The sequence below is a fragment of the Chinchilla lanigera genome, unplaced genomic scaffold (assembly GCF_000276665.1).
Source record: "Chinchilla lanigera isolate Chin_1 unplaced genomic scaffold, ChiLan1.0 scaffold00099, whole genome shotgun sequence".
Taxonomy (NCBI): domain Eukaryota; kingdom Metazoa; phylum Chordata; class Mammalia; order Rodentia; family Chinchillidae; genus Chinchilla; species Chinchilla lanigera.
The window spans coordinates 2,821,747-2,846,010 of record NW_004955500.1 but is presented as its reverse complement, the minus strand read 5'-3'; the positions used below and the strand labels follow the sequence as shown (position 1 = coordinate 2,846,010).

The 24,264-nt window shown below is 38.0% G+C and overlaps 1 protein-coding gene across 1 annotated transcript in view; it reads left to right on the top strand.

The window, feature by feature from the left end:
• Positions 1-24,264, top strand: part of Adamts20 (ADAM metallopeptidase with thrombospondin type 1 motif, 20) — a gene marked incomplete at its 5' end in the record, with an annotated part of 162,387 nt that overhangs the window by 4,657 nt on the left and 133,466 nt on the right. Inside the window, 1 exon segment of the mRNA XM_005406579.2 lies at positions 21,959-22,218. Within this exon segment, the coding sequence (XP_005406636.1) occupies positions 21,959-22,218 (260 nt within the window).

The following is a 24,264-nucleotide window of genomic DNA, read 5'->3' as shown; positions in this document are numbered from 1 at the left end:
AGTGGTTAACATATATTGAGTCTTGTTATCTTTAAATTAGTTACTCAGAGTACAAGATAGGTGCATTTAAGTGTCCAAACAATGTTAGCACAAACCTTTCTTTCTTTGCAATGAACTAAGTTAGTAGTTTCTCTTCCTTTTGGACAGTTCCTTCCCATTTTTAAAATATTTATTGTACATGTTGGATCCTATTCACTCTTTCAGCTTCTCACAGTAGAGAGACAATATGATGTTTACACATGTGAGTCTGGTTTATTTCACTTATGACTATGGTCTCCAATTGCATCCATTTATCTATAAAAGTCTCAAATTTATCCTTCTTTATGACTGAGTAGTATTCCATTGTATATTTGATATTTTATTTTTGTACTAGAAATCAAACTCAGAACTTTGTACTTGCCAGCTAGGCGCTTGTGCTGCTGAGCTATATCCCAGGCCTCCTCTGTATAAGAAGACCACATCTTTTTTATCCATTCCTCAGTTGATGGGCATTTGGGTTGTTTCCAAGGTTTAGCTATAACAAATTGTGCCTCTGTAATCATGGGTGCACATATATCGCTGTGGTACAGTGTTTTAAATTGTTCTGGGAAGATGCCTAGAAGGGGAATAGCTGGATAGAATGAGACCTCTAATCCTAGTTTTGTGAGGAATCTCCACACTGATTTCCGCAGTGGTTTCACCAGTCTGCACTCCCACTAACAGTGGAGAAGAGTTCCTTTTTTCCTTCCAGCATTGGTAATGTACAGGAAAATAAAAACTCCCAGCCTAAACAATGTCTGGGACGAGTTTGTGTTCTCCAAAATCGAAGAACGAATTTTAGGAACAATGGAGGTTAAGAGCAGAATATATTTATTGAGGGAAGAAAGCTTCTGTCCGAGAGAGGGACAGAAGGGGGCCCGAGTGGGTTGCCAAGGACCTTGCCCTTCCCAGAGAGGAAAACCACCAGGTGAGGCAGGTCCAAGATAGAGGGAAAATGGGAAATTACAAGGTGGGCATGAGGTGGGACAAAACTATGGTCAGCCAATAAGATTACAAGTATAATTGTTCAGGTAAAATTGAGGAAACTGGGATCAAATGGGGAAAGGAGTCAGGTAGCAAGCAGACATGGACACAGAAAGGGGCTTTTCCTGCAGGGGGTTGGGCTAGTGGCTCTTTCTGGCTTTTTGAAGGTGGTTGTTACCTATTTAGAATATCAATCCCTGGTGTTTACACCTAGGGAGGTGTATGGGTCCATTTGTTTAGTCCTTTTGTCTTGAGGTCTGGCCCACATGAGGTATCTTATCTTGTCTTTCATGTTGGCTTCTTTGAGGGCCTGGCCCGGTCTGACTGCCTATAATATTTCTGTCTAACTCAGCTGCCTATAACAGTAACTGGTTGGTTGCTTGATGATAGTCATTCTTTCCAGGGTGAGATGGAATCTCAGTGTTGTTTTAATTTGCGTATCATGAATGACCAGTGGTTCAAACATCTTTTCGTGTATTTATTTGCTATTTGTATTTCCTCATCTGAGAAGTGTGTATTCATCTCAGATGCTCATTTTTGGATTGGGTCTTTAAATTTGTGAGGTCTGATTTTTTTGATTTCTTTATATGTTCTCAGTAGTAATTCTTTGTCTGAGGAACAGCTGACAAACATTTTTTCCCACATTGTGGATTGTTTCTTCACTCTGTTGGTGGTTTCTCTTGCTGTGCAAAAGCTTTTTAATAAAATGAGATTCCAGTTGTTGGTTCTTTGTGATAGTTCCTGTGTGATCGGGGTTTTATTCATAAAGTCTTTGCCTACACCAGTGTCTTCAAGAGTTTTACCTATTCTATCTTCCAGCAGATTTAATGTTTCTGTTTTAATATTTAGATCTTTGATCCATTTCTGAATTTAGTTTAATGTCTGATAAAAGATATGGCTCTAGTTTTGATCTTCAGGATGTGCAAAGCCAGTTTTTCCAGCACCATTTAAGGAGGCTATCTTCCTTCCAGTGTATGTGTTTAACACCTTTGTCAAAGGTGAGATGGCTGAGTATATCTAGAACTGTTTTTACATCTTCTAGTCTGTTCCATAGATCTAGAGGTCTTTTCTTTTGCCAGTACCATGCTTTTTTTTTTTTTTTTTTTTTTTCCCACAGTAGCTTTATAGTATAATTTCAAGTCAGGGATTGTGATGCCCCCTGCCTTAACTTTTATTCCCAGAATTGCCTTTGCTATTCTAGGTCTCTTCTGGTTCTGAATGAATTTTAAGATTGTTTTATCTAATTCTGTGAGATATGCTGTTAGAATTTTGATCAGAATTGTATTAAATATGTATAACAGTTTTGGAAGTATTGCCATTTTCACTATATTGGTTCTTCCTACCCAAGAGCAAGAGATAATTTTCCATTTTCTGATATCCTCTTCAATTTCCTTTTTTAGAGTAACATTTTCAACAAGAGGTCTTTTGCATCCTTTGTTAGATTGAGTCCTAGGTATTTCATTTTTTTGAACGCTATTGTTTCCCTAATTGGATGCTGTTGTTTCCCTAATTTCTCTCTCAGTGAGTTTGTTACTTGTATGCAGGAATGCTATTGATTTTTGAGTGTTGACTTTGTATCAAGCTATGCTACTGAATTTTTAAATTAAATCTAGCAGTTTTTGGATGAGAAACACTTCAAAGAGCCAACAACTGGTTCTTATCCTATTAAGAAGTTTTTGTACATCAAAAGAAATCACCAGTAGAGCAAAAAGACAACCCACAGAGTGGGTAAACAGTTTAGCTAGCTGTTCCTCAGACAAAGGACTTCTATCTAGGACATACAAAGAATTAAAAAAAAAATCAGATTCCCCCAAATTCAAAGACTCAATCCAAAAATGGGCATCCAAGGTGAATATGCACTTCTCAGATGAAGAAATACAAATGGCAAATAAATATATGAAAAAATGTTCAACATCATTGGTCATTCAAGAGGTGCAATTTAAAACAACACTGAGATTCCATCTCACTCCAGTAAGAATGGCTATCATCAAGAAATCAACCATTAACAAATGCTGGAGGGGCTTTAGGGAAAAAGGAACCCTTCTCCATTGTTGGTGGGAGAGCAGACTGATGAAACCACTGTGGAAATCAGTGGGGAGATTCCTCCAAAAAGTAGGATTAGAGTTTCCACTTAATGCAGCTATCCCCCTGCTGGGTATTTTCCCAGAAGAATTAAAAACATCGTACCACAGCGATATATGTACACCCATGTTTATAGCAGCACAATTTGTCATAGCAAAATCTTGGAAATAACCCAAATGTTCATTAACTGAGGAATGGAGAAAAAAGATGTGGTCTTTTTTTTTTTCAATGGAGTACTGCTCAGCTATAAAGAAGGATAAGCTTTAGAAGTTTATAGGGAAATGGATGCAACTTGAGTCCATACTCATAAGTGTAATAAATCAGTCTCACATGTGTAAACATCATATTATACACACACACACACACACACACACAATAAGATAGTTATACTACTAAATGCTATTAGCTCATTGAAAGCAAAGGTATATCCCTATATTGTTTGATCAGTTTTTCATGCCTATATCTTATAATATGAGCAACTACTTTGAAGATAACAATACTCAATGTCTAACCATTGTTACTCTCCTACAATCTTGTTTTGAAATTTTATATCATTATTTTTGTTGTTTATTTTTCTTTTTTTTTAAATAAAAAATCTAGCAGTTTTTTAGTGTCATTTTTGAGGTCTTCTATGTAGAGTATCATGTCATCTGCAAATGATATTTTAACTTCTTCCTTTCCTGTCATTATTCCTTTTATTTCTTTTGCTTCTCTGATTGCTCTGGCTAAAGCTTCATATATTGAAGAAGAGTAGAGACAGTGGACATCCTTTTCTTGTTCCTGATCTTAGAGCAAAAGCTTTTGGTATTTATCCATTTAGTATGATGGTGGCTGTTGGTTTGTCATAGATGGCTTTTATCACATTGAAATAAAGACCATCTATTCCACTTTTTATCATGAATGAGTGTTGGACTTTGTCAAAAGCTTTTTCTGCATCTATTGAGATGATCACATGGTTTTTGTCCTTGGCTCTGTTAATATGGTGTATTACATTTATTGATTTATGTATGTTGAACCATCCCTGCATCTCTGGGATGAATCCTACTTGGTCATGGTGTCTAATCTTCTTGATGATTTGCTGCATTCTGTTTGCCAGTATCATATTGAGAATTTTTGCATCTATGTTCATTAGGGAGGTTGGCCTACAGTTTTCTCTCTTAGTTGGATCTTTCTTTGGTTTTGGTGTCAGGGTAATACTTGCTTCCAGGAATGAATTTGGGAGTATTACATCTCTTTCAATTGCATTAAAGAGTTTGAGAAGTGGTGGTAGTAGGTCTTCTCTAAATTTTTTGTAGACTTCAGCAGTGAATGTGTCATAGTCTGGACTTCAATTTGTTGAGGATGAGAAGTTGCTGCCCGCTTGGCCCAGCCCCTGGTTCTTTGGCAGTGGTCCACAGTATTTTCTTTTGGTACCGGGAATTGAACTTCGGATCTTGCACTTGCCAGGCAGGCACTTGTGCCACTAAGCTAAATCTCCGGCCCAGTTCATAGTATTTTCTACAACCCTTAGTCAATCTCAGTCTTAGAATACCAGGAAGAATAGCTATTTACAACAGTTATTTTACTTTTGGCTAAAGAAGTACCATTAGCAATAACAATAGCATCAAACACAGCTTAGAAAATGACAGACTGAGGTAACCATTAATTTGTGCCTTTAACCGTATGAGGTAGATTTGTGGTTGTATAACAAAATCTGAAACAAACCAAAAAATTATATACATTATGTATGTCCTTAATACGTTGTCTTGGTTACTTTTCTCTTGTTGCTGAGACAAAATACCCAACGCCCAAAATGTAGGAAGGAAAGGTTTATTTAGCTTACAGTTTGTGGAGGTTTCAGTCCATACTTGGCTGGCTCTGAGGCAGAAGGTAGCAAAGCAACAAGAGCAAAGTGGGGAATGGCAGCCCAACAGCAAAGCAGCCAGAGCAAAAAGGGAGGAATGGCGGCAAGTAGCCTCTTCCCCTCCCTTACATTGTAAACAGGCTACCCCCACCTAAGGGGCGTGTAGCTCTCACATAATCTCCATGTCCTCCTCTTCCACAGGCTCAGGATGTATTCAACGTAAGCATGCTGGCTTCCTGCTGAATCAATTAGCCAAACCTCTAGACTCCCCAAGTTGACACAGTGTATCAACCATAACATACCTCAGTTTTGCCTTCAGGTTAAAATTTAAAAGGGGTTAGGGAGAAAATAGAGAAAAAGAGGAAGAGATTGGAAGTAAGGCTGGAGGACAAAGGGGATCACACTAACTTTGGGAAACTGGTGCACAAGGCTGGAGGGAAAGAGAGAAGGAAGAGATAAAAAGAAGAACAGAACAGAACCACAACCACAAAGGGGCTAGAAACCATGTTCATACTCATATAAAAACAAGACCAAATAATGAAAGAGAGGAAAAAAGGAACAACAAACAAAAACAAACAATAGAAAGAGAAAAAGAAAAAAAAAAGTCCACTTCAGGTTTGCCTCTGCTGTCACTGGTACCCAACGTGTGGAGACAGAGTCCCAGTCCCTGTTCATTTATCCCAGCAAGCCAGAGGTAGCTTTTTGGCAGGTGGTAGATGATCTCAGCAGGCCTGCACCTTCTGACTGAGAACAGACTCATTTGGCCTGCAGCCATCAGCACACCTTCCATGGTCCCGAGCCCAGCTGGTAGCTGCTACATGGACCCAGCAGCCGCTCTGCGTTCTGAGCTTGCCAGCCTCTCTCCCAGATGGCCCCTGGCCCATCACTCTCTTGTGAAGGGTGACTGAGCCCTCAGCACTCACCACCAGTTAGAGCGGTCCGTCACATCCGCTGCTGCCCTCCACTGCTGCGTCTCTCTGTGGAGGCCTCTGAGGTTGCCAGCAGTCACCAGGTGTCCGCAGGTTTGAGTCCTTCCTCTTGCACGGTGAATCCCTTCTCAGGGAGAACATGACGCCAGCTACCTCCTTCTTCTTCATTGAAGTTTCTCTCTTCGTGCTCTCCACAGGCTTTAATTCATGCTTCAGATCCTTCCTGGGTGCAGGGGTCCCACTTCCCTCTTTCTCTTCTCTCTCACATTGCTGTATTCCAGCGTCTGGATGGTGACTCTCAGAGAGGCTCTTTTTCTGCTGCTTACCACTCAGCCATCTTGGTGCTCATCCTACATGTTTATTTTTAACTAACATAGTAATTATCTATACTTATGGGGGCACATTGTGATATTTCATACATGTATTTAGTGTATAATGATCAGATCAGGGTAATTGGTGTATCTATCACATTCAACATTTATTATTTCTCTGTTTTGAGAACACAAAATTCTAGTAGCTATTTTTAAGTATTTAATCCATTGCGCTATACAACATTAGAAATTATTCCTCCTCTCCTGCCTCACCCCTGTGGCCTTTATCCATCCTCTTTCCATACCCCTCCCTGACAGCTGTCCTGGGCTCTGTTATCTCTCATTTTACTCTCTAGTTCTGTAAGAGCAACCTTTTAGCTCCCACATTTGAGTGCCAGCATATGATATCACTTTCCTGTGCCTGACTTATTTCACTTAACACGATGCAGGCCCATTCCATCGCTGTTCCTGCAAATGGCAGGATTTCATTCTTTGCATCTATGGCCATACCACCCTGAATACACCCAGCTCTGTTCTGTTTGCTGTTTAAATCAATTTCACAAGTTTAGGGGTTTATAAGCAAGCTGGCTATTGGGATGAGACAGTTCCCAGAAATGAGTCAAGTTTATCTCCACTGGGACATTGCATGTCCATAGATGTGGAATGTATATATATATATATATTGCCAGATCTTTCCTAATTTTATCTAATTTAAATATATATATTTACATACACACACATGCACTTCTTGCATAAGGCACTTTGCAATGTGAAACCAATATTGCCAGATCTTTTGTATTTCATAGAGAAGTTGAAAAAAATCAAGATATTTTAAAAAGGACAACTGAATGTGGATTGTTAGGCACCAGTTTGTAATCTTTTATTTGAGGAGTTTTGAAGTCACTACCATTTATAATACTTTGTACATGTATGGGTAGAGAAGAAGGTGTCATTCATTCGTCTAGGGACAGGATCACAAACGTAGTCATGACTGCAGCCAATGTTTTGAATGGATGACTTATTAGTGGTGTTTTCAGGGGTCAGCTCAAGTGTCTGCATAGACAGAGAGCTGATGAAGGAGATCTCATTCTCCTGCTCATCCTCTTACCAAGTCTACTCTCTCAAAAGTTACTTGCGATCTTCTCACCAAAGCAACAGTTCTGTATCAGTCTCGCTGTTACTGTTTGGGGGACCACTTCACACTACTGATCAACTTCTAAGATAGGAACCTGTGTCTTTGGCTTCTCTGACATCCTTTGCTTTCATTCTTCTTTTACTTTACTTTTTTTTTTTTTTTTCTGCTAATTTCCCCCCATCTTCTAAGTTAAACATTTTCTAAAGTGCTCTTCTTGGACACTATTTTAGACTATTTCTTGTAAGTTTTTACCAATTAGTTTTTCTAATTGGTAAAAATTTTATCTAATTTTCTCTAATTTAAATAGTATATTTAGTTTTAAAAAGTTTTAACTTCAGCTTCTGCTTTAAGATTCAGTCTCAACCCTACAGACTGCCCGATGACCTGATCTTGCTGGCCCAGTGGCGTGTAGACTAGGAGCTCCTCTGTCTCCTCCCTCTCTAGCTTCATCCTCCAAAGGAAGCTTTGTTTTTCTTTTCGTGCGCGGGTTTGCTGTATAAAGAAAGCACATGCTACAGTAGAAGCTTAACAGGTATACTTTTTAAACATACTCCTACTTTACTAACTAGACAAGACTTATTTATATTTGAACAGCAAACCATTTGCTTCAGCCGTCCAGGCCTCCCCCTTGCTTTGTTGGTGAACCAGTATTATATTAGAAAAAGAAAGCAGTTGATTCGGTTAATTGGCATCCTTCAGTCTTATTATAATACTCACATTCTTAAGTTAATTCTGTTCAAGATAAGCAAAACATCTTAAATGGTGAAATTTGTCCCAGTAAGCATTAAGATTAGGACTCTTCTGGAAAATAACTACTTCATGGAGATACATACACACTCTCTTTTTTCATAGCTATATTTCCTTGATCCTTTACATAACTCTTGAGGCATAGTCATCCTTCCAGATGTGTTTTGTCTGGGGAAAACTAGACGTGGCATGGGTATTCGTTCCATGGGTACAGTGATTATCTTATTAGCTGAGCTTTTTCTTCAGTTGTGTGCTCTGCTTGCTGTAATAATGAAAGAAAAATGTATTTAGCAATACATTCCTAAGAAAAGAATCAATCACCATATGTGACACTTACTTTGTGCTGCCATGATTTTATCTGTGGCGGTTTCCCAGAACTTCATAGTTTTATTTGTTCATGAAGTCTTGGCTTATCGTTTTAATTGTAAGGAGGTTGATGATTTCCAGAAAAGATGAATTATGTGAAATGAACAAATGAGAAAGAGAACTACCATGCTAGTAACTGATGCTTGTATGCATTCTGCTCAAATGCATTGTGATAATATGTAACATGGAAGGTTATTGTAAACCTCTTGACATTTTCTTTGCAGGAATAATAGTGTTTTCCAGGAAGGATTGCCTGACTATTCTGGGGAATTAATTTAACAAGTTTTTAAAATGCCTTCCCTTTTGTGTGTTAGGGTTATGTATTTTATACTATGTCAGTGTTTGTTGATCGACATAATAATTTACTCTTTCCTAGCTTTCAGTGAAGTCATTTATTCAGTGCCATGATATTCTATAATTTATGTCATCTAGCAAATTGGGATAATCTGATGATCACCCCTCAAAGCCTAATGATTAAACAATTTGAGGTAGCTCTGTAAGAAAAATAATAGAAAATTATGAATGCAACATTTCTAAAGCTCCTTGCAAGGCTTTACAGAGGGACTTTGACAATGAGAAACCAGAAGTTTACACTTTTTTAGGTTCATGGTGGATCCACCTGGACATTTAGGACATCGTAAACCACCATAATAACTTTGCCTATGACTTCATCATTGGAAGCCACTATAGGGTTTGGAGCAGACGTGTGACATAATTAGTCCACAGTTTAAGGAGACTTCTCATATTGTCTATGGAGGAAGGACTTGGGCAGAAACAAGGAGACTAATTAGGAGGATACTGCAATAGTTGGGTAGAGAAATGGCGAGGTCTTCCATTAGGGTGGTGGATACTGAGATAGTGAGGAATGGTAGATAGTGTCAGATATGTCAGCAGTCAAACTGATGGAAAAGTGCATGTGAGGGGTGAGAATAAGAGAGAGGTGAATTATTCTATGTTTTTTTTTGTTTGTTTTTGCCTGAGCAAGTGGAAGGAAGGAGTTCATCATTTACTGTGAGATATCTGGGGGGAACTACGGGTTTAGGAGGGAATATCAGGAATTAGACTTTGGACTTATTGATTTGGAGGGGCATATTAGATGTCCAAAGGGAGAGAAGTCAACTAGGCAATAGAATAAGCAAGTGAAAGTTCCATAGCTGCATCTGGGCTTGAGGAAGTAACTTGGCAATTGGAGTGTAGGTGATACTTAAAGATCCATAGAAACCTGAAAGAGATTGCCTGAGAAGTAGACGAGATAGAGAAGAGAAAAAGTGCAAGGTCTGAACTGTGGGGCATGCCAACATTTAGCATGGGGAGATGAGAAATCAGCTAGGTCTGCTTAAAAGGGGGAGGCCAGGGAGACAGCAAGAAAATTGAGAGCTGTGTGTCCCAGAGCCAAGTGAAGAAAGATTTTCAGTAAGGTGGGACCAATCAGCTGGCTAAATGCTATTAAGAACTCAAAGAATGTGAAGAGTTAGAGCTTCATATTGTATTATGCAAAGTAGGGGAGAAAGCGTGCTTTTAGGTACGTACCTGTGTCGGATTAACTGAGTTCCCCGGTCTCTGCCCCTTTCCCACCACTGAGGTCTCCAGACACAATACCTGACGCCTGCAATTTAAAGGAGGAGGGGTTTGGCTCCTGTTTCAGCTCACAGTTGTCTGGCTCCAAGGCAGGACGGCATGGCAGAGGGGAGCTGCTCATAGCACGGCGCACAGGAAGCAGAGAGTGGAGCGGGGAGGGTGACAAACCTTCCAGGTCGCGCCCACAGTGACTGCCTCTTCTGCCTAGGCCCCCACCTCTAACAGCAAGTCAAGGATTATGCCCTATAATCCAGTCACCTCCAGAGGTCCTGCCCTTGATCCCATGAGGCTTTAGGGGACATGTAGTTGTAATAACACCCCTACGTTTTTAGTTTATTCATAATAATACATGTTATGGATTTTTTTCTTGCAGGGGTCAAGGTTTTTATACATTTCTCCCCCTTTTTTTAAGCTAATATGGTAAATTATTGATTCTCAAACATCGGGTCTACTTCGTATTTTTGCCAGACTGAGTTTAGTAATATTTTCTTTAGAATTTTAAAAATCTATATTCAGGAGTGAATTTGGTTTGTAACTTTTTGCTTATTGTATAGGAAAACAGCAAGAAAAATGAGATTGTATTAAAAAATGAATAAAGTTATAAACCATGGAATAGGAGCTGAGTAAGGACATCATTTACACCAGCCAAGTAAAGAAGAGAAACAAAAATGGCTCGTTGGGTTTGTGGAGAGCAAGAAACAGGTTTTTTTCCTCTCTGAAATATTATGCCACTAGAAGTAGCTGTGTAGCTTATTTTATAGTTCACCTTGGTCTCCCAGACACATAACTGCAAATATTCAGTGAAGTAAGTTTGAATCTTTGGCTCTTTACTGCCTAGCCACATGATGCTTTTCCCATGAAAAGGAAGCAAAGATTCTAATTATTTGCAATTAGAATCTGATTCAGAATTCCACTATTCAGAAACAGGCCAATTTAAAGACATTCAGACACAAGACTGAGCTGCTCTCACAGTGCAAATGCAGGGGAAAACTGCACAAGGGGGTGATCCATGTTCCTGGCCAGCCCCAGCCTGTATTCTGTGCTTTGTGAGGATCATTACTGCTGGAGTGAGAGTTGGACCATCTCCAGTCAAGTGGCAGACATACTGTGTTATGGGGAGGCCACCCCAAACTTCTGGACCTTCCCCAAGAAGCCTTCTTTGGGTTTTCTACCTTGGAAAATAGCCAAGAAGCTGAAGGGAAAGCAAAACTTCCTCACTTTCTGACCTCTGCAACTTTTTTTGCACATACTGTCTTGCACCCAGATACTAGATTAACTTCCCAGGGTTAAATAAGATCAAGAAGAGCAGAGTAACTCTGCCAAGTTACTTCCTCACGCCCAGTAATGGAACTTTCACTTGCTTATTCCATTGCCTGCTTGACTTCTGTCCCTTTGGATATCTAATACGCCCCTCCAATTCAGTATCTCCAGTCTAATTCCTGACCTCAGTGATGGGAAAGTGACACAGACAGGGGAACTTCATTAATCTGATGCAGGTAGGTACCTAAAAGCATGCTTTCTCCCCTCTGCATTATATGATAAAAAATTGCGACTTTTGAAATTCTGTATGTAGCAGAAAGTGAACAAAATATTTGTTGGAAAATAAAAGTTCAACCTATAAATGGTATCAAAGTTTGATCTTTTTTCTTTTTTTTTCAAAATCTAGTGGATCTGACAAAAGCAATATGAATAAAACTGATTCTTTTAATAAATATATTAAGTATTGTAAATATATCAGGTAGGATTTTAATATTTTATGTTTATGTAATGACTTTTAATGGCGTGTCTAAGTTTTTCAGTATTAAATGTACTTTGGAAAATATCTTTATTGTTTCTTATTTTTAAAATATTTTAAGAACTTACTAAAAGTAGGTGGACATTTCATGTGAGAATTCTTTTCAGTCAAGGCTATTTCAGGAATTACAGAGCTGGGGCAGGACAGATATAGTAAGAAATAAGTTATAATAACTAGAGGACCATTAGAATAAAGAGTAAGTTAAAATGTAATCCTGTTTTGCGTTTCTATTAGTTACGATTTTATTTCAAGAATATTCAAGTCAGAAATTGCAGAGTTGGGGCTGGGCATTTAGGCCAGCGGCACAGCGCCTGCCTGGCAAGTGCGAGGTTGTGAGTTCGATTCCTGGTACCAGAAAAAAAAAACCAAAGAAAAAAAGAAATTGCAGAGTTAAGGCTTAATAGAAAGTGCTCATATTAATTATTTAATCAAGTTATTTAATAATATTGAAAATAGGATTATGCTAGTGCTTGAACTGATGGAACAAACAGAGATAATTTTAGTGCATGTCACACTGAACTAGCTGTGCTTTTTCAGAGGTATTTTGAATTTCTTATTACTTAAAATTACGTCAAGGTATTTCTGGAAGGACTCCACATACATGGGTCAGGTTGTCAGAGAATCATGGAGCTCAGAAGTAGCCCATGTAAAGTTTAAAAAGCAAAACCAAAGCGAGTTGTATGTTACTTACTGCTACATTATAGTAAGTGGACGTCGTTTAGAAATGGCTGGACCAGAAGACGCACACGAAAATACGAATTATGGTCGAATTAGGTACCACTGTCAGCTTTTATAGCCTTAGGCCATATTCTAATTTCAGCAGCTACACACATTTGCAAGATTATCTCACTAGATAATAATAGTCAATGACTTTTGAATAAATGATGTTTTAAAAGGTGAAAGGTTGCATTTTATTTACCCATTCAAATGCTTGATTCACATATAAAAGATTTTCCACATCTTTGGAAGAAGTAATAGAGTAGAAGTTTGGAATATCACATGTATCCATCCATATAAATTCTGGATAAAATTTGCATCAGCTGGTTTGTCCTAGTCTCACCTCTTCATTTGGAGTTTCTGATAAGGGATAGGGTAGGAAGATGGGGTAAAGCAACTTGTAAAATGCAGAGGCTATGCAAGTGTTCCTTTCTAAATGCCCTTTAGGTATAGGAGCTGGAATGCCAAAAGCTGGAAAGAAATAGCAGGCGCATACTTCTTTTTCAATTAATACAACACCTTAAAGGTTTTGGGGCTGTGCTTGTGAATGTGCGCCTGTTTTTGACTCCTAATCTGTGCACGAACCCTTGATTCTGCTCACTGTGAAAATCTGTCTTATACATATTATTAGACTTGCCCTGCGGTTTAACTTCTTGAGATTGTGGAAGAAAAGCAGGTATTTCCTCTGTGACACTACAGAAGTATGTTTATTTATGTTGTGAGCACATATAGCAAAGAACTGGAATTTCTCTGTATGTGGAGTAATTTACGAGTCTTCTGTGCCGCTGTTTTTCTTTCCGGGCCACTAGATGAAAGGACAGTCGCAAGTCTTTGTCCTAGGTGGAGCTACAAGCCCGTATCTCCAAATCGTGGCTCAGCTTCATGTTCCTATAACGCAAGGACTAAGCCCGTATTTAGGGCCTGTGACCGGTTATTCCCTTTTAGTTTTCTAGGAAGCAGCGTTTTCCATTCTGACTCTGGTTACTACATTCTCGACATTCTGCGTGTGTTAGCACATATGACCTTTAGAAGAGTCATGTGATGTGGTATTCTGCTGCCGTAATTGCTATGGAGGAAATCTGAATTCATTTCTTTGTTATGCCACTTACTCAGCTGGGCCTGCTGAAAGTCCGTGAAACCTGTGTCACGTGTCTCTGTGTTTTAAAATGTGCGCAGTAATAGTGACTGATTCATGGGTCCAAGGAGGACTAATGATGTAATGATTCTTTCATGCTTCAAGTTTTGTCTGGGGAAAGAAAGGTAGGGCCAGAACCCTCTGCACAGTTATTACTAGAAGGCGGCGCTCTAGTTATTAACTTGTGAGACTCTTTGAACTAAAACATTTAAAAATATTTTATACCTACAAGCCATAATCCTAAAGTAGTGAGATATTGAGGAACCAAAAAGGACAGTAGATGTACATACTGTATTCATGTTATGGAATGCCACTGATTTTAAAAAGTAAACATGTTTCAAATTTATATTTTTAAAACTGTGCTATCCTGGACAGTTTACTTACCTCTTGCTCGTCAGTTTCATCATTTATAAAGTGAGAATAATAATTATGATGCCTACTTTATGAACTTTTTATTAATATCAACAGAGATGTGTGGTGTGCCAGTACTCATGTATAACAAACATTTAATAAGTATGATGTCTTTGATTATTGTTAATAGTAGTATTAAGAAAGCTGAATAGCGTATAATAGATCCATATAGCATAGCATATAATAGAGTGTCTGATTGATCCAGAAAACAATGGTTTCTACTGCTGTACATACATCACATTGATGTTTCCCAGTCTGGAGTTCTGAACTGTTTTGTTCCTTGGTATATTCCTTTCTTCCACCTCCCTCCCTTTCTACTTTCTAGCTCTGTTACTCTTCCTTCATCCTGCATTCCATGAACGTTCCCTGAGCACTTAGAAGAAGACATGGCCTAGCAGCCTTTGCAGTCTTTAGGGAATGGACCGCTCAGTGGTGGTTTTATGGCTCTTGTTTTAGTGATGAGCTGATGAGGAGAGGGTCTTAGACTTTATCTTGTGAGGAGCCATTTGATCTCATCTCAGAATGACATAAAAGGGATGTTTCTAAAAATAAGTCTTCTGGGACATAAATAAAAGATGAGTGAGAGGGACCAGACCCTGAGGATGGCGGGGCCGTTTGGGAGGTGCTTTGTGTTTGGTTTTGTTTTCTTGATTGTAATAATGTTCTTCGGTAAGAATGGCCCGAGTTAAATTAGAGACAAAGTCATTGTTTCTCAAGAAGAGGAGCAACTCGAGGAACATTTCAAAGGGCAAATCCAAAACTCGGGGATTAGAACCTAAGTGTGAAGGAAGGGCAGAAGGAGGCCGATGGTGTACAGTTTTGTGTGTGGGCTGTTGGTATTGGAGGTTACCGCTGACATTAGTAGGAGTAGGGAACCTGGGAGTGAGAGAAGAAATGAATTTAGTTATGTATATGTGGACCGTGAGGTAGCAGTAGGATATTCAGATAGAAATATGCAATCCTAATCACATTATAGTCTAACAATAATTTTAATAGTTTATATTCTTACGATTTACTAATTTAATATTCACATTGCATTATAACACCTTGCTGTGAAGTTCATAATCCCTAATGTAATTTTAAAGTACTTTATATTCTGTAGGGAGACTATCGTTGTTACATGGTGTTTGTGGTCTTTACTTTGGTTTGGTCTAAATTAGTTTTAAATCATAATATACTCATTAAAAAAGCACAAGGTGTCATTTTAACATTGGACTTGATAGAACGGACGTAGAAAAGAAGCACTATATAGAAGTGATGTAGTTGAACTAACAAATGCAGTTTGAATAATGGTCACTTAGTGTTTGCAAAAGTCACTTTATCATCATTCATTACACTGGGTAGGTATAAGTACCAAGAATAAGTAATGAGATTAAATGTTTATCCCACAAAATATTAATAGATGCTGTTTTAAAAAATTATGTTTATTTTCTTAAAATTATAATAACAGAACAAGCTCACGATTGTGATTTAAAGGGCACTGAGGTGTGAAGCAAAATGTACAGTAGTTTTTCTACCTCCCTCTTCAATCGTAGTATTCTACTCACAAATATTTGTGAAAGTGTGTTTATTTTATTTTTTAACTACATAGAATTATACGTTTCCACTATAATAGCAGGATCCATTCATACTGTTGTATGAAGTGTGAAATTATGTATTTTTCTAAATTGTTTAATGATATTGCCACAATTGTGTATTCTCTTATGACTGTTTTCTTTGGAAATTAAACTCTTGTGAATGTATTGATACCATTTCATGTGTTGTTAAATTATGATTCTTTTTCTTGTAAGAATGTATCATTTAGCAAACATTAAGAAGTACAGTATATTTTTCTGGAGTTTTTATTTTGCAGTTTATTGCAAACATACTATCTATCCATTATGGTGTATATATGTATAAATAACAAACTCGGGCTTTTGTTGTTTTCCTCTTCCCTTCCCAGTACACCAAATCTGGTGCACCAACCTCAGTTAACGGTTGTTTTCCAAGATGGCTTCTGTAAGAGGCTTTCAACATCACTGGGCTCTTAGCAACAGCAGTGATAGCCTGATAACCGCTCCAGAGTGACCATGAGAACTGTAAATGCTTGCTTTCCTCTGATGATTTTTTAAAAAGCAGCTATTGATTCCAAATTTGTTTATTTTTTTTTATTTTTTATTTTTTTATTTTTTTGGTTTTTCTCTGGTACCAGGAACCGAACTCACGACCTTGCGCTTGCCAGACAGGCGCTTTTGCCGCTGAGCTAAATCCCCAGCCCCTGATTGCAAATTTGAAACAGTAAAAACAAAAAGATCATAGAGACACAGCTGATTCTTTTGCCGAGTGACTCCATAATAAATTTTAATTTTAGGCTATAGATTATGAAGCGGAGTTTCCTGGAGAAAGGCTTAATGTGTTGATAGTTATAATCTCTTAAACTGAAAACTGTTGGATAGCTTAATGGCTGAGTATGTTTTTCTTTAATGTTGTTTATGCAAACACTGAGACATGGTGGAATTGTCAATCGTCTGGACAAAAGTGTAGTGAGAGCAACGATGAATTATTCAGTAAAGGGGAAAAACAACTTTAATCTCAAAATTCCCCGTGATGTTGCCTCTGAATGATCAAGACTCAGCTCTATCCAAGGAGAATGAAAAGAACCAGAACTAAAAGATGTCAAAAAACTATAATCGAAAAACCAGTCTTGCATACTTTCCACTAATGGCATTTAAAGATAATACAAGCAGATTCATTTGCTGTATATATACATAAAGGAATGTTGGAGTTAGGAAAAAAGTTCCATATATATTTATAGAAATACCAAAATCATACTCAGGTTTGCAAGATCGCCCTTAGTAAATCATACTTTCCCAAGTGGAAAGGGTACAGTTTAATATCTTTACCACTTTTGCCCATTCTTATGACGCTGTTACACTGTTACTAGAGGGGGAAGACTAAGGTTTGTGCCCCAAGGATCCAGTGAGTTCAAGGAAAGTGAATTTCTAGGATCCAGATATTGCTGGTGTTATACAGTTAGTCTGTCAAAAAGTTACGTGTCTGATTGAGATATACTCCTGGATGAATGCCTGAGATGTTGTCCAGCTGAAGAGGCTGTTCCCTGGTTACCAGGGAACAGTTGGATCTCATCTGTTAGATTAACATTTCTTCAGGAATGGGACCAGATCTTTTGCTTTCATGTATCACCTGAACCCCCATGGAAGTGTTAAACAGAGATATGGCTCATGAGGCTCATGAGTGAAGGGGGCAGAAACTGAATCGGGGATTGCGGTCCTGGTAGAGTCATCTGTTACCTCCTCCCTTGCTCAAGCGATATTTGCCAGAGGGAATCACTTACGTTATCCCTTAATACTTCTGTCTACAGGAAAACAAACTCTTAGTATTGAACTCTGTTACAAATTTCTCTTAGCCACTAAGAGATCGAAAGTGGGCACGAGTACTACCTGATGTATGGCATCTGGAGAAAAGGATTTTCTGTCTCAGAGGAAGCACCAATCTGTCATACGACACACTTGAATCTCAACAAAAGAGTTTATGAACTCATTAACTTTATTTTTTTGGTAGCAGGAATTGAACTCAGGACCTTGCGCTTGCCAGGTAGGCGCTTGTGCCACTGAGCTATATCCCTGGCTGGTTAACTTTAAAAAGTATGTTAAGTGTTAGCCTTAAGTAGATTTTTAAAATGTTAGTCTTACTCTGAGATTACTTAAAATGCATTTGACTTTTAAACAATGGCATGAGGTAAGGAACTCACAAAAAGAAAGCAATCTCAGCACACTGAAGCCTATTTAATATAATTAGCTGCAAGCGAGAAGAAAAGTTCCAGCCTTAAATTGGTAGATTATTGGCTGCTGTTAAAATAGTACTGTTATAGTTTGGGGCTTGTTGCAAGGTGAACAATATAATACAGGACACATATGTTACAAGGTTATTTATAATAATCACCCAAAGAATCATACAAGAGGGGGCAGGAAATCTGTCCACACACTAAGAAGCAAAGAATCCAGCTGAGAGCCTGAATTCCACGATAATGTCCTGCATGAGTCCAGCTGAAGACCCAGAGCCCATAACAGTGCCTCCCATGAATCCCACTGGAGGCCCAGAGCCCACGACAGTGTCTCATGGAGGCCTGTTTCATGGATCTGTGCTGGGAAGCCTCAAAGGTCAGTGGTGGAATCTACAAAGTCTGTGCCAGCGGGATGAAGGATCTGTGCTAGCAGGCTGAGGGACCTGCACTGGCGCCAGGAAGCGACAAAGTAAAGACCAGATCTCCCCCGAAAAGTACCACAGCCACCAGCAACAGTGAAGTCCCGAGCTCCTCTGATGATCAGGAAAGCTGAGTTCCCATCAGGAAAGCCAACACAACAGGCTTCACTAGGAGTCTGGCAGTGCGCCATCTTTCCCTCTGGAGTCCAGAAGCAATGCTCAAAGTGAGGACCAGAGCTCCCTCAAAGTGAACCGAAGCCACTGTCAGCAACAAGGTCCTGAGCTCCTCAGATGATGAGAACAGCCGAGTTCCTCAGGAAAGCCAGCCCGACAAGCTCCTCCAAGAAAACCAACAACTCCTTAGAGCTTCTACCAGCCCCCAACAGCCTTCTTCTCTAGGTCTGCCTCTTATGCTGCCGGCAACAGTCTGCAGCTGGGCCTCCCACACCCAGCACCACGCTGACTCAGTTCAGCTGGGGGTTACAAGTTGACCATCAGTTGTCAATCCACCATAATTACTGTTATCTAAATAAATTCCTTCTATTTGAAGTTGCCTGTTTTCCATTGTAAGGTATTATAGAAGAAAGAAAACACACAATCTGAAATACTCATAAAGATACAACAGCTTCTCTTAGCCATCCTTCCTTACCGTGTCGTAAATTACTTCAGTTGTGACACAGGTTCTTTCTGCTAAATGGCTGATTGGGTATCAATAAGGAGGTTAAAAATCCTTCTGTATGAGAGGCAAGATAAAAAGCATGTTTCACATTCAAAACAATGTAAATTACTCATAAAAACTAACAGCACTTCATTCTATCAGGGCATACACTTTTGGCTTTGTTGACTAGTGAGCAACAAAGAAAATATATGTAGGTCCAGAAAAGGCTCTTTGCACAAGAGGAATGTGAGAGTACAAGAAAAATTTTAAATAATTAACTACACTCCAATTTGGTATATGAAGCTACTGCAGGCCAATGGCTCTCTTTCTTTTTTTTTTCCTTTAAACTTCATTGTCAAACAGTATCCTTCAGTGGTTGAAATCACACTCTGCAGCCAGATCTCTGTGATTTGAACTTCAGTTGTGCTACTTATTCATGCATGACTGGATTTTATTTATTAATCAGTTCTACAAAGCTTTTGTATTTTGATAGACAAAATTAAGGCATTCACCTTTATTGTATTTAGTGATCAATACAGCTTTGTTACTTTTAGTTGTCCTTCTTTCCATCTCTGTCATTTGCCAGTGATGTCCATGAATTCCTTAACCTTTCTCTGTTGTAGATTCTGTGAAGTAGGATTAACAGTAGTATCTGTCTCATGTGTGATTACTAAATAAGGTAATATAAATGAAGCTCCAGAAATGTATTTGGCTTTGAATAATCAATATATGTGTTAAGTGTAATTGGTATTTCACATTAACATGTTGTTTCTTCTTTTTCTTTCCTTTTCATAATTTTGTTGACTTTCTTCATTAAATTAGAAATTTTCCTGGACATCTCTGTTTTTCTTTGGTAACGTGGCTATTTTTGTCTATGTTTTTCTCTGATAATGTGACTGTATCACTTGCACACACGTTACACACAAATACCTTTCCCTCTAGGATTTGTGTCACATCCAGGTTTACTCCTCCCCCACAGACATTTTCCTAGCAGATGTGCCAGTCTGCACTGCTACCAACAGTTCATGACAGGTTCAGGTGCTCCACATTCATCAGCACAACTGTTTTTATGAGTCTTTTTTCATTTTAGCCATTGCGGCAAGTATATAATCATGTTCCATTGTTTTTTACTTGTATTCCCTTGATTACTAAAATGTTTAGGGCGCCTTTTCATGTACTTGCTACCTTTGGATGTTTGCTTTTGTGAGGTAAGGAGACTCCTTGTTGATTGTGTCTGTTGCAAAAGAAGCTTTTGAGTGGTATAGTTCTGGTTGTCTAATTTTGCTCCCACTCTTTCAGCCTCATCTTTTGGTATCATATCCATGAATTTATTGCTAAGTCTAACTTCATGATGCTTTTCTTCTAGCAGTTTTATAGCTTAGGTTTTACTTTTAAGTCTTTAATCGATTTTGAGTTACAGTCATTTGTTATGTTGCGCGATCTTGGGAACCTTGGTGAAGATCATTTGACCATGTATATGAGAGGTTATTTCTGGACTTCTTGCTCTGTTCCTTTGGTCTGTGTGTCCACTATGAATATTTTTACGTGAATTTTTGTATAGCCATATGTTTTCCCCCACTTCAGTACACACCTAGGTGTGGAATTGCAGTGTCTCAGTGTAGATGGAAATTTAATTCAGAAACTGCCTGAAAGCTTTTCAAGGAGATTATATCAACACTTGGTTTGATCAGTTTTTAAAATTGAAGCCCTCTGAATAGATAGAACCAGTGTTTTGTTTCCTGGTTGAATTATTATTGAGACACTTAAAGTAACTGAAATTCTATGTTCAGATATGTGTTCGTATTTTTTGTCTCTTTCCACTAAAGTATACGCTTTATGAGGTCACATTTGCTCCTCACTTTAAACATTTTCTGACATAGGCTATGTGATGGCGAACCTTTTAGAGCTTTCAATGATAATAAGCAGCCTGCTGCGGCACATGTGTTATAGGTTCGCTATCACTGGATCAAGTACTCAATAAATGTTTGTTTTGAATAAGTGAAATGGATGAGCAAATAAATCAAACTGAATATTTGCCTTTTTCCTGATAACTCAAAAATCCTTCTCAGAAGCAAAGGATTACTTTTATATTTGAAATAAAGTAGACTATTTTAATAATAAAATCTATAGTTTATATTTATCTAATAAATCTTGCTTATTTTAACTATTTTTGTTTTAAATTTTTTTCTAAAAATTACGAGGGCCTTCTATTTCTTCTCTTCTGACACTTTTGGTCCATTTTTTGCCGAAAATACTACCACCAAGTAATTGGTAGAAAAATGAGCAGAAAAAGAAGGCAGAAAAGAGATGAGAAGAAAAAAGTGAAAAAAAAGAAAGAATGAGGACAGGCACCCGTGCTGCCTGATTATTGCTTACGAGTGGCAGTAGTCAGTGACTTAAAAGTATAGGTTTCTGTGCATGGTATGTAAAGGTAGTTACTGTAATAATGAGCAATATCCAGTAATTTTGTATATAACTACAATAATTAGGTACTTTATATTACTAACTATTATAAAATGCACATCTGCGTTTGACTTTTTGGTTTTAAACTGCCATTTAATGTGATATTGCTTAATTTCTTTGTTATTCCTGAGACTTTTTACACATTGCATAACAAAAACACGTTTTGTTCTTTGTTTAATGAAGTTTCACTCTACAAAATATGACTGCTCTGCAGTGAGATTAAATGTCATTGGTGCCTTAAAGAACCATGCTACCGACTGAGAAAAACAGTAGACATTTATTGATTACCCACTGGCTAATAATTTCTTTTTTACAGTCAGACTTGTAACAGTAAGACTTAGATGGTCTTTTTAGTGTGGTCTATGAAAATGTAAACATTTTGCAAAGTGTTCATTACTATGAATTTTAGTGCTCATGATAATGTGGTGCAGTATTCTTTTAAATAATAATTTGTTTGTCCTTTTATTGTTTCACATTGAAGCCAGATGTATAAGTAGTAAATGTTCCAAATACTCTGTTTTGTGTAATATATTTAATCAGATCCAGTTCAATGAGTCTCCATTGTATTCTTTTTTCTTCTCAGAAAATCAAATAAAGAAAACTGCTTTATATTCGCATAACGACAGCACCATGAATGAAGATCTTCACATAGAGAAGGAAATGATTTTCGGATACCCTTTAAAAAATAGGTCATTGGAAGACGAAAGAAGTCACTTACATTCCAGGAATAAACGTTTTTTATCATACCCAAGATATGTGGAAGTTATGGTGACCGCTGATGCTAAGATGGTTCGTTACCATGGACAGAATTTGCAGCACTATGTCCTAACCCTGATGTCAATTGTAAGTAAACGGTGAAACCCCTTGTAGAAAATGCTTCAAGTGTTCTTTACTTCATCACATGAATGGCTTCTGCCCTCTAGTGACAGGGAGTATCCTTTGTCACATTGATCTTTGACTCTTTTGAAACCTCACCCTATTTCTGCATGGAGGGGAGGGGTACTGTTTCATGCTGCTACGTTGTCTAGATCAGAAATTTGGATGCATGATATTTTAAGTTATAAATATGTCTGTGGGAATAAAGGAATCAGTTCTTGCTAGTAGAGCCATCTGAGAAAATTTGGAATATAAGGTAACAGTAGGTGACTTTGGTTTGATGTTAATATCTCTGTCAAACAGTGGTGAGACCGGTATTCACAGAGCAGAGCTCTAATGCAGGTGAAGGAGACCAGTTCTGTGTAGTGACGGCGCCTTATATCATGTGTACGCATGTACGTGTATACAGATAGACACATAATTATCACACTACCAGGAATATTCTTGAGTTCAGTCAGGCCTGTTGTTTGGAGCACCTAAAAGCACTTCCTTTTATGCTCACAGGTCTCTTGGGTTAGTTAACAAATTATATGGGTACCTATATATGCAGATTCAGGGTATTTAGAACACACAGTATCTCCTGGGAGTAGCTTACATAGGGGCAATTCAGGCCCACTTGTTGAAAAGACTTGGCCCTGACACATCTGTAGGACACTGTCACTGTCCCTTAGCTAGAAGTTTCCAGTTAAGTTCATTGTGACTTGAAGATCCTAAATCAATCCTGTTATTTTCCCTTTTTTTTTTTTTTTTTTTTTTTTTTTTTTTTTTTTTTTTTTATATTTTTAGGTTTATACCATGTTCTATATTGCCTAAATTCAGTTCCTGGTACAAAATGAGTATTCAAAAAACAGTTACTGAGAGAGAGAAAAAATGAATGGTTAAGATGGAAATGATTTTTTTCTAAATAGAGCACATTGTGATAAAAAACAAAGATAACCCAAAATGATTTTCTAAAATTGTATACTATAAATACTCACTTGGTTTATTTGAATTGAGTTTTTTCTTAATTGAGTTTTTAAAGTGACACAGAATTAGGGATAGAAATTTATCTTGATGATGGATAAACTTTACAGTTGAAAATGTTAAATTTTAATTTTTAAAATATTTTCAATTTTAAATTTTTTCAAAGTGTTCCCTATGGTTGGTACAGTTTCCTACATTTGGCCCAGGTGTGGTAGTGCATGACTGTAATCTTAAACTCTGGCTGACTGAGGCAGGAGGATTGCAAGTTCAAGCCCAACGTGGACAAATTGATGAGTTAGTGAGACTCTGTCTCAAAAGAAAAAAGATTAGAGGGCTGGGGTTCTAGTTCAGTGTGAATGTTCTAGGTTCATTCCTTGGTACCACAGGAAAAATAGAGAGGGAGGGGGAGGAGGAGGAGGAGGAGGTGGAGAAGGGTGGGGGAAGGGAGGGGAGGGGAGGAGAAGAGAGGGATCAACTTGATTTATTAAGAAAATTAAGAAAATTGGGTGGAAAAATTAAATTTTTCTCATGAAAAATATTAGATTTTATGAATGCAAGGAATTTTGAAGAACAGATTTCAAAGCGTGGTAAATGACAGGTAACTGATGCTGTACTTTGGAAATACTAACTAGAAGAGGTAATAGAAGAATAATTTTAGAATAGCTACATATAATTTTAACATAGATATTTTAATATCTATGTATATTTTTGGTGATATCACTACTCTCAGGAAAGTTTTCTCTATATTTTACATAAAAACAACATCACTGTTAGGAGAGGTTGTTGAATACCTTGAGAGAATACAACATGGAGGTTTAAATCAGAGTCCATCATGGGCAAGCAGACTCCCTGATTTCCTGGAAAAATGGTTGTGTCCGATTTTGCCTGAAACAACGAACCTTTGCTTGTCCATATCATCTTCTAGGTTTTTAGTCCTACTAGAAGAAGAGCAGGTTTTGGGTGAAGGGATGTGTTTGTGGATGCCGTCAGCTGCTTTGCATTAAGCTTTGGTTCCCGGGCAGATCCATGTAACCAGGTTGAGGAAAAGGG